We start from the raw sequence: 11894 nt of genomic DNA, 5'->3' as shown, positions 1-11894 counted from the left end.
TACCCACACTATTCTATAGGAACACCTCCATCCTCATGACATACCCGTGCATGGATACACCCACACTATTCTATAGGAACACCTCCATCCTCATGACATACCTGTGCATGTACATACCCACACTATTCTATAAAGGACTTAAATACAGGGAAATGATGAGCTACTGTGAAAAACATCAGGACCAGGCAAAAACTGTAACTCAACACAACTCTGTGTTAGGAAGAAAGGGTACAATACATAATTATGTTCAGTGTAACCGTTACCCTGAGGCTCCCAAGAACAGATAGAGCTTCCTAGTGAAAATCTTACAAATTAAAAAAAAAAAAAATAAGGCCAACCCACTTGTGTTGGTGAGCTTTTGTCAACTAACCTAGACTACCTTCAAAGAAGGAATCTGAGGAACTGCCTCTAACACACTGGAGTGTGGTGGGCACATCTGTGTGCCAGTATCTCTTGATTACTTACTAATACAGGAGACCCAGCCCACTCTGGGCAGTGCCATCCCTAGTCAGGTTGAGCTTGGGTGATACAAGAAAGATGAGCAAGCACGGAAAAGCATGCTAGTAAGAAGCATCCCTCCATCACTCTCGCTTCAGGCTCCTGCCTTGAATTCCTCAATGGTGGACTACACTTTCTAAACAAAACTAAATCACTTCTTCCCACATTGCTTCTGTTCGTGGTTTTAGCACAGCAGTAGAGAAGCAAACTAGAACAGCATATATTACATCTAGAAATTTACATTGAGGAGATAATTTTTAAAGTTCACTACAAGGACAGTCATACCTACAGTACAACTGTGGAAAAAAAAATAATTTATGTTCAATAATAGCTTATCAAAAAATACACTACAGCTTTGGAAAACAATGACAACATTGATAGTAACATGTAATGAAAAAATGTTCCTACTACAATGTTGGGTAAAAAAGTGATCCAGAAAAGAAAAGTCTTACCAATTTTTAGATTTTAATATATACAGAGGGTCAAAAAAAAAAAAAAAAAAAGAAAAAAAAAAAAAACTCGACAGGATTTATGACAAGTTGGGGAAGTCTTGGTTATTTGCAGGATGGCAGAGTTACAGATGAAGTAACTACTGAGAACTGAGTCACCGACACTCCAATCTCCTATGTAAGCTGTCGCATGATGTACAGATTACTCAATACAAACTGCCCATGGTAGGTTCCCTTCATCCTCAGCAGACTTGAGTTTCTCCAAGGTGAAGGTTGCTTGTGTGCAAAACAAATCTTCAGGTAAGACCATGGTTTGCCCTGAGGAAACTAAGGCAGAGGTCTTACTTGTGTATTTCTGAACCCTAGTAATGTCTTGTGGGAAAGGTGGCAGCAGCAAGATCTCTACTTGAACACAAAATACCACAGGCATGAATTTACAACTCTCTATCCCCAAATGGAATCCTGGGTATTTATTTCTCTTAGTGATGAAAACCCAAGTTTGACTCTCTGTCCTCAAAATTCTATAAAATAATCCCTACAAGAACTCTTCTCCTTTTAATTAAATTAGCCAAAGTGAGTTCTGCTGCTTATAACCAAAACTGTTATCTAGTATAAAAGAAAAGACTGGCTTTCCCCTGTCTGGCTGCCAATGCACAGCACATGACTACAGGGCCCTCACTCAAACTGTGTACCAGCAGACCACAGGAAAAGACACCCGTGAGACATGGAAGCCCTGTGTGCTCATAATGAATTGAATTCTTACCTTTACGTGCATTTCATGTTGGGAACTACTGTGCACAGAATATAAAATACTCTGGGCATGAAACAGACACTCTGTTTTCGTAACCCTATTTTAACAGAAAATATGAAACTCTGAGCTTCTAATTTTCTTCAAACTCTGCCACATACTTTAAGACAGCCAACTCTAATTTTTATACCTGCTCACCATTATTAGAAAAGGCACTGTCTAGTAAACGGGGAAAATTTCAGCATGAACAAACATGTAAGGGAGACTGTCTAAATAGCTCCATCCCTGGCTTCCTCATGATTTCGGGCATCACATGTACCTTGTAGAACATCAACTGTGAGCATCACAGGCTCCAGAACTCACCAGATCATCAGTGTTTCAAATCCAGCCAGGCCACATCAACAAAAAACCTCCTTTTCCTAACATATCACTTGGAACCATGCTCACACCCTTTTATTTCTAGGACCATAAAGAGTATTATCTAGCTAGAATAAGTCCTCCCTGCCTGCAGAGTTAGGCAAGCATCCACTAAATGCTCTCTCCATTTGTGATACCTTATGTATCTAGGAAGACACTCAAAACCTAGAACTCACTACGTGAGAAATTATGCTGTTGCTTTCTTCATGATGACGTAATGCAAATCCACATTAAAAAAAACTTTTGCATAAAATAAAAATTAATGACACCTTTGGAGCTCATTTTCTCTTTGTGCACAGGGTCAGATGTAATTCACAGTTCACTCCTAGAGCAGCCCTCAGTCTTACTGGCAGTCAGGGGTGTGCTGGTGTCATGCCCACAGTGTTTTCCCAATTACTTGAAAACACCTTGAGAAAAGATATGAGAGAGAGTGCAGTCAGCACAGACTAGCAAACTCTGGTCTTTGAAAGGCTCGATGATAAATGTTTCCAGTTTCCTGGCCACACACCCAACTCTGTTATAGGACAAAGACTGCCTGAGACGACAGTGTATAAGTGGATGTGCAAGGCTGTGTCTCAATAAAACTTAACAACTGAAATAGGCAATAAACCCACTTAGGCCCATGAACCATGGCTAGAAAATCCCTGGCTTAAACAAGAGAATCCTATTTCACAAATGAAAAGTTACAGAGTACAAAATCTAACTTTCAAATACATACCCCTTCTCATCAACTGGGCCTGCATGCTCCTCTTTCACCGGTTTCTGTGGTTTCTTCTCTTTTTTCTTCAAATATTCCTTGAGTTTTTCTGCTCTATCAAGATACTCTGTACACTTGGCCCTGATGCTTTGCTTGGCTTTATCACCTTGCGCTTCATCTGTAGAAGGGAATGAGACACCATTTCATTAGTTTTTGTTGTGGTTTAATATGGACTGCCCCCACAGGCTCATGTATCCAAATGTCTCCAGTGGGTGGTACTATACAGGAGGGTTATAGAACATTTAGAAGGTAGAGCCTTGCTTAAAGAAGTATGTCACTGGGGTGGGATCTGAGGTTTTATACCCGGCTCTATTTCCTGTTGTCTCATCTCCCATGGGTTGGTGAGTTGTAGTCAGTTAACTTCCTGATCCCAAGGCTGGCCTCATACTCCTGCTGTCTTGCCCTTCCCTGCGATGATGGGCTGGATCCCCTCTGGAACTGTATGCAGACCAGAATAAAGCCTTTCTTCCCTAACTTGTTTTCTGTCAGGGTATTTTATCAGAGCATCCAGAGAAAGAGTCAAATTAGAGATATATTCTTTAACCAGGAACTTCTGTGTTGGAGGAGGGAGGAGAGGCTTCTCTAATTCACTGTTTCCAGTGACATCAACCCTCTTCAATTCTTTTCCACACAGGGTAGGAGGTCAACACTGGGTTTGAGTTTACAAACAAAACAAAACAAAACAAAACAAAAGAAAACAAAAAAACCTCACAGCAAATATGGTAGATATTTTAAGTTAATATTATATAACAATCAAGTAACAGTCTATAGGTCTCAAACTCTCCCCTTAACCTTTGCAGACAGCTAAACACCGTTTATCTCACATAAAACCAATCACAAGAGAGACAACAGACATCTGTGCCTGTATAGTAGGGATCATTAAAAGCTGGGAACTGGAGGATTGGGAAAGTGGAAGCTGGATTTGCTCTCTGTACACTGCTTGCATATATTGATAGAAAAAATTAATCAAAGTGAATAAAAATTTTTACTTAAAAGATGATGATAAACAGTAGTTAACTATTTCTTTTATTAAAAAGACATTTATTTTATATATTAAGTACACAGCTACTCTCTTCAGACACACCAGAGGAGGACATCAGTTTCTATTACAGATGGTTGTGAGCTACCATGTGGTTGCTGGGAACTGACATGTAAAAGAACAGTCACTGTGTTTAACTACTGAGTCATCTCTCCTAGTTAACTATTTGTATTAACATCTTTGTCTGCTTTTATCAATGTATACCAAGAAATGGAAACTGTATACATTATATGGACTACCAACATAGTAATTTTTTTTATATTAAAGCTTCTATTGTAGCTATTTTGAAATGTAGACGTTGGCAACACGGGCAACAACATATAGGACTATCCTCATGTCTCTTATATGTTATATTTCATTCTCAATTTTAACATATACCCTCCCCTACTTTCAAATTAAAAATTTCTAATTACCCAATGGTGCTAAATTTAAGGTTAGTGATGGACCTTACAGGTTTTCATGCACTTGTTTTTCAGTGTTGAATATCTAGTTCCCAGAAAAGAGCTTGGCTCCATAATAAACATCAAATATGCATTTGTCAAATAAACTTAATACCTCCCGACCTATTTTTACAAGAGAATAATTTTCAACATATGTTCAGAAAATGGTTGTTCAAATCATATAATCCAGCTAGATTGTCTATCCATAAAATAAAGTTCTCTCTACTGAATGCACGATAAGATACTGGTGTATAAAGTAATAATTACAACAGCTGGCACACTTGTTAACAGTGCTAAAAGCTAGGTGACAGGAGTTTCTCTTTAATGTGGTTTAGATCTTTAGAATTCTCTTGCCTTTGTATTTCAACTTTCAGAAATGAAATTTCCCCCCATTTAGTGTGTACAGGTTTAAATAAAATAAACCACGTCTTACATTTAACAACATGGAGAAAATACTGAACAGCGTGTTGGTAGAGCTGAAGAGCTTCCTCATAGTTCCCAGCTTTGTCTTCCTGGGCTGCTTTGCTTGCAAGATCAATTGCTTTCTGTGTGAGGGAGGCAAAACAATACACTTAAAATGAAAGCATAACTCTTAAGTTTGAAGCAAATAACACCCCCAACACACATAAGGGGGTGCAGTGTGTATTTAATTAAAGAGGGATAGTTAGGGAAATTGAGTACTGTTAGACTGAAGACATGGCTCGGGGATCAAGGGCACTAGCTGGTCTTCTGGGAAACCAGGGCTAGTTCTCAGTACCCACATAACCTTTGTAATTCCAGGTCAGGGGATCTGACACCTTCTACTGGCCTCTGTAGGCACCAAGCACATACACAGTACACAGATAGACATGCAGGCGTAAGACCTGTACACATAAAATAAACTTAAAGCATTTGAAGAAACCCTGGTGCTGCCTTGCCTAAAGCATCAACAGAATGCAGAGATTAAAATCCCCTATGGAACAATGTGTTATTAATACTCTGAAAGGTTCCCAAAACTATACTGAGCAAAGGCATTAAAAAAACAAAATAGTATCACAACAAAGAATATTAAATGGTCATTAAAATAATATCACAAAATTTTAGAAACATGGAATGTATCTGAGGGGTATTTGTTGATGATGTGATCCAGACTCATTTCCTACCTTTTCACATCCTCTGTGGTAAGAACTGCTGTGGAGATTAAAGAAGGAAGACCTTCCCAGAAATAGAACCACAGAAATATAGACAAGCAACTATTTAAAAGTGATAGAGAACCAACTCTACAATGAGAACGTAGGCTTTTAAAGTGGTATTACAGCAAATGGACATCCATGAGAAAAAAAAAAAGGAATTTTACATGGTAGCTCACAATCACCTATAGCTTCTTTTCCAGGAGATCCAATGTCCTCTTCTGGCCTCCATGGGCATTAAGAACACACATGGAACACAGGCATAAAGCAGACAAAATACCCACACACGTAAGATGAAATAAATTGTAATTTAAAATCCCATATGTCCAGCAAACCTAACTCAAAGTGAACACAGACTTAAACAACAACAACAACAAAAAAGGTTCTTAGATTTAATACCAAAAGAACAATGTATAAAATGAAAAGATGTTAACGTGGAACATATTGGTTAAAAATATTTGTTCTCTGAAAGATTCTGATAAAATGATGAAAAGACATAATAAGAACTGGGAGGATGCTGTGAAATACCAGACAAAAGAGAAACGTCTACTAGAACACACAAAGGGGTCCTGAAGACATAACAGTTTGAAAAGAATTTATTAATGGGCCAGAAGATGGCTCAGCAGATAGAGGGTCTTGCTACCCAGCCTAATTGATTCAATATACCCACACAGTAGAAGAGAACCAACTCTTGCAAGATGTCCTGACACGCACGTACACACACATTTTAAAAACAATTCAGTTAACTAATATATTTCTCCAACGAGACCATACAGATGGCATACCATCATTGGCCATTTGAATAATGCAAATTAAAACCATTATGAAAAAAGCAGACATCCAACACAATGGCTAAAATTAAAGCCAGCAACAACATCAATGCTGGTAAGAATGCCGGGAGTGTATAATGGTTCAGCAGTTCTGGAGAACTGGCTTGTATTTACTGAACAAAATATGTATCTAATAACATAAACAAAGAATTGGACTCCTAGACAATCCTCCAGAAAAGGGACGATATATGTTCGCACAAAACTTGTACATAAATGAACGCTCCAGATAGCCTTCAGTAGTTTCATGGCTAAACTGTCCCCAAACTGCACAGAAAACACACAAACACACACAGAACTACAGGTCAAACCAGGGGATGAGTAAGAACTGTAGAGGGTGTCAACATCAATATCCTGATGTGATGATATTGTACCAGTTTTACAATATTCAACTGCGGGAGGGTTCGCTGGATACCTCTGATCACTTCTGAAAACTGCATGTTATCTCAAAATAAAACTTTTTACAGGATTTCTCTGTGTAGCCCCAACTGTGCTGGAACTCACAGAGATCTGCCTTCCTCCACCTGGCTTTCAAAATAAAACTTGGATTAAGCTTTGTAATTTAGAGGCTGGAGAGATGTCCCAAGGCATCTCTTCCAGAGGTCCTGGGTTCAGTTCCCAGCACCTGCATGGTAGCTCACAATCACCTGTAACTTCTTTTCCAGGAGATCCAATGTCCTCTTCTGGCCTCCATGGGCATTAAGAACACACATGGAACACAGGCATAAAGCAGACAAAATACCCATACACGTAAGATGAAATAAATTGTAATTTAAAACATATGCAGAAATATGAAAAGAAGGAACAAGCATGAACAGTCCAATGGGAAGAGAGTATAGGCATGGGACTAGTGAGACACACTAGTAAGGTAGGTAAGGACGCCTGCCACCAGGACTGATGACTTGAGTTTGATTCCTAGGAACCATTCAACAGAAAATGAGAACAAACTCCTCAAAGTTGTCCTCTGACCATCCACAAATGCTACGGCACATGCTTGTGCACACACACCCATACACACACACACCCCAACACTTCATACACAAATAAAGACCAGAATAAAAATTCAAAGTAAAATGTTCTAATTTGGTTAAACTAAATAGTAAAACACCTCTGGGAAGGAAAGAGAGAATACAAATGATACTCTTCAGGGTCCAGTAAACCTAAGGATATAAATAACATAAAGGTCACTCCAAACTCCACAACCATCACACAGGAACACCATTATACTTGGAAGCATGTGCTGATGCAGAGTTGCCAGAGGGGCTACATTTCTTTTATAACATTTTAGAATTGACAAAAATGAACTAGTTTTATGTTTCACAGTTCAAACAGCAAGACTTCAAGAACAAGTCTTCCCAAGTTTCTAAATTGGGCAAGACGTTTAGGAGAAACTGCTCACATAAACACATACTCTAAAGGCTCAGTGGTTAGACCACATGATAAATTCCTTATTCAGACTAATTGCTCCAGATTATCTTGAAATCTGTTTCTTCACTCATTCCCCTCACTCAGCCCAAAGGAGAATCAATCACTCTCTGTCACTGAGCTACAAGCCCAGTCTGCCAAGGCTGACTTTTCCTCATGTTCAGGAGTCCATTTCCCTCTTGCCCTTTGACATTTACTGCCTTGGTGGGGTACCACTATTGGTTGGGGCCTGCCCCTAAAGAAACACCTGGTTAAGCTCTATCTCAGATCCACAGATAACAGCATCCCATTAATGACACACCAGCTGTGTTGGTCCTTAGATTTCTCTCTAGTTGCCATCCTAGCATCTCTTTACTTCCACAACAAACTCCCAAGCAAAGTCCCAAGTTCATCTGGATTTCTTATTCTCCCACTTCTCTTGCAGTCCTGTCCTTTCACTGCCAAAGCGCATGTGCATCTCACTTCCTCTCTTCAGGACTTAGCACTAGTAACAAATACCCAGACAGTTCAAAATCAGTGCAAACCTCAATTTCTCTTTTGTCTCTCCATGTACGCTCCCTTATATCTTTAGAAGCAACTTAAATACATTCTATTATTATATCCGTATCTAATAAACAGAGCTCTTGTAGAAAACTCCTCTCTCACGTTTTAATGGAAGACACAGACCAGTCTCTGTCTTAAAAATTCTTTGCACCAGCCTCCGTTGTACATTTCAAATAGGAACCACCCTAATCTGGCTGGTCACCGCCTTCCACCACACAGACCTCGGCACACAGATGAAAGATTCTGAAACACCTGCAAATGCCCCTCAATGGTCAAGTTCGATTTGCAACTTTCACGCACAGCAAAATGAAGACCAACCATGGTATGCAGCACACAAACTCCTGATGACAACCTAACTGTTTTCATTCATGGTCCTTCCTTATACACTGAGTTTCTGTCATAGCAAAATGCTGGTACAGCCCAACCCAACTAAGGGTACATATGCCCAAAACATACATGCTAAGCGGACCCTAAGCCACTGTCTCCCAGTAAAATCCCAGCTTCTTAAGGCCTCAGTGCCAGAATGGTCCTACTGGTGCAACACACTCCAACTCCAAGCATTCCATAGAGGGTTTCTGGATTTCTATGACCACCTGTACATGCTTCCAATGCCTATACTGTGTTCTCTCAGTTGCTTCTGCTTTTATGTAAGACACACACAAACACACACAGAGGGACGGATGGATGGGGTGGGGATGAGATTCTGGTATTCCCCAAATACCAGACAGTTTTATACGGACATCTTTGGATTATACGTTATGTTCTCTGTAAGGTTTTTATTACATTTCTATGATTTTCTCTGCCTGGAAAGCATTCACCATTCTTCTTCAAGTACAGTGAATTTTACAGTGAAAGAAAACCATTAGCTTATAAGCACACAGACCTGGATTCAAAACGAACCCCAACACTAATTTATGACATGCCTTTGGGCACACCACCACCTCAAGAAGCTGGGGTTTCTAATACTGTGAAACTGGAGTAACACTGGCTTTGAAGAGTTGTTCTGAGGAGTCAATGAGATCACATCAAACACTGAGCCAATTACAGTTAGAGCTCATTTTATCTGAGATCACATCACCGCAGAGAAACAAGTGTTACTTATCTTTGGAAGAGTGAGCTCTGCCCTTCCTGGATGCTAGCTCACAACCTCTATCTATTATAATCTTAAGGAATTGTATTTAAACTCTGGTGGGATTTTGTTGTTTGTTTAGTTATTTGCATTCTGCATTAGAGTAAAAGCATCAATTTACAAAGATTTTTGCTTTGTTCCTTGGGGGAAATTACTTATTTAACAATTCTTCATCTAAATTTCCTTGGTTAGAAAACGAAAAGGGCTTATGGAGAAAAACCACACTTGAACCAGCCACTAACACAACTGTAGCAACATTCCTCTTCCTCATCACTCACAGCTATACTTTTAATGTTTTTCAGTCTCTATCTGGCTCACTGAAAAACATCCATCAATCCAATTAAAACATAATGCATTCTGGTTACAGAATCAAACTACAAACGTTGGAAAAGAAAGATGAATACCACAAATGATACCATATTTAATATCTAAAGGAAAGCTTTACCAATTAATGAATACATTCACAAAGCAAGAACAAAACCAACAACAAGCCCCTTAGCCCCCCCCCCCGCCAAAAAAAAACAAAAAAAAACCAACAACCAAAACAAAACCCCAGCATGTTTTGAATAGGGCCACAAAATATAAGGTTACAAAAACTTAGGGGAAAAGATAAACATACACATTAATGGCCAACTTATTCTTAATGCTTAAAATTGAGCCATGATTGCATTTAGACTTTATTAAAGATAGCAATCATTCATTTTCATAATCTTTTAAATCGAGTTTCAGGATAAAATCCACCAGACAAGCCTCGATTCCCAGTCTTTGTGTGGAGTGATCCTTATTCAAATGCCCTTTCTTTGGGAAGAATTTCTTCAGAATCAATTATCCCATGTTAAGGAAATACGTTTATATTATCACTGTTACTTATACCAGACACTGAACAAATAAATACCTATTTGACTACCAGAAGACCAATATTGAAGGGTACTTTGTTCTACTCCTTGGTAACAAACTAACCCTACTGAGCTACAAGTCTACCCAGGCTACCTTTTGGACCCCACTAACAAACCAAGGCTGATGGGAGACAGTATTAGAAACAGTTCTCAATGAACACTGTTCCAGGAAGCAGCAATAACCCTTTTTCTAACATTAGCTATCTTAGGAATCCGAAATGTACGTAGAAAACACTGCTTTTTTGCGATGAGGGAGGGAAAGTGAAGATACTGATGAAAATACTCCTTGACCTTAAATAAAGTAATTTGGGAGAACAAACATAGTAAGAACATATTCTTAATGAATTCATGGGGATGGTGTGTTGGCTGGCTCTAACCTAAGGTTCTTGGACTATTCTCTTCAGCGGATACATGGACGTCTTTATTAACCGAGAAGAGCGCCTTATTCTAAACTGGTCCAGAGGAATACTTTGAAAAACAAAAATTACGCTTTTCCTTTCTTCCTGGCAGAGAGACTGGAGATCTTCCTGATTGGAGAGATTGGCCCAGTTGGGTCCGAACACGTCCGCTGTTTTGTTTTCCAGTATCACAAGCACATCAAGAGTCCCATAGACGGGGCGGCAGAGGAGATGCCGAGGCCGGCCGCTCCGGAAGCGCCCCTTCGCCCAGGTCGGGTCTGCGCCGCCCCGCCCTCCTCAGCCAGAGCCAGGGGCGCGGCCGCTTCTCCGCCCCGGCCCCCACCCTCCCCCTCCGGGTTCCGGCTGTCCAAGGGGGCCCAGAGGGCCGCGGTACCTGGAGGTTGGTGCCCGTGGACGCCATGGTGGAGATCCGAGGGGTCCTCTACAGACGAGGGCGGCCGGCAACAGCGCCGTCGAGCCGGACCCGGGTCACAGTCGCACCCCTCCGGAGGCTGGCGGCTCTGATCCCCCAGCGGCAGCCCCGGCTCTAGAGCCGGAAACCCAGCAGGAACTCCAATAGCCACCCGACCCTCCTCACAAAACTTCCGTAATTCCGAGCCCCTGAGGGCTCTGGTCCCGCCCCTGGCCCGGGCACTTCCGCTTCGTCATCCGCACACGCGCTAACCAGTCACCCAGGATGCGTTTCGCCGCAAATGGACTCTCGCGAGATGAGGACAGGAAGCCATGATGCGGAAGTCGGGCTGAGCGCCTGTGGGATTCTGGATTGAGTTTTGGTGCGGTAAAGGGACGTTAGGAATTAAAAACTGAGAAAAGTGTGAGACAAGTGTGTAGCTCAGCTAATGTATCTGGTATTAACATTTTAGTTTTAATAAACATATTATAGTCATTTAAGATGCTAGCAGAGAAGAAAGCTGGGTGACATATGTTGGAATTCTCTTTTTTTGCAACTCTTCTGCAAACGCTTCAAACTAAGTTTTTCTTTTTGAAATCACTGCTATTTGCCCCCTACATTCTAGCACAATAATATATCTATTGTGGATATAAAATGTGAGTGGAGCCTTCACCCCTACTGACTGTTATTTACAGTACTGGGAGGTACTTTGTACAGTACCAGAGGAGAAAAATAACCATCAACCCA

The 11894-nt window shown here is 40.6% G+C and overlaps 1 protein-coding gene across 1 annotated transcript in view; it reads right to left on the bottom strand.

Moving 5' to 3' along the window:
* The window catches only part of Vps4b (vacuolar protein sorting 4 homolog B), a 30260-nt gene extending 18854 nt beyond the window's left edge, over positions 1–11406 (bottom strand). The window contains exons 1-3 of the mRNA XM_034513300.2: positions 11130–11406; positions 4782–4893; positions 2831–2987 (exon numbers count right to left, since the gene is read on the bottom strand). Of these exons, the coding sequence (XP_034369191.1) occupies positions 2831–2987; positions 4782–4893; positions 11130–11156 (296 nt within the window). The 5' untranslated portion in view covers positions 11157–11406. The remainder of the gene's footprint in view (positions 1–2830; positions 2988–4781; positions 4894–11129) is intronic.
* Positions 11407–11894: the final 488 nt, after the last annotated feature.

This window comes from Arvicanthis niloticus, chromosome 10 (assembly GCF_011762505.2).
Source record: "Arvicanthis niloticus isolate mArvNil1 chromosome 10, mArvNil1.pat.X, whole genome shotgun sequence".
Lineage (NCBI taxonomy): Eukaryota > Metazoa > Chordata > Mammalia > Rodentia > Muridae > Arvicanthis > Arvicanthis niloticus.
Note: the sequence above shows the minus strand (reverse complement) of the source record. Positions and strands in the feature narration are given on the sequence as shown.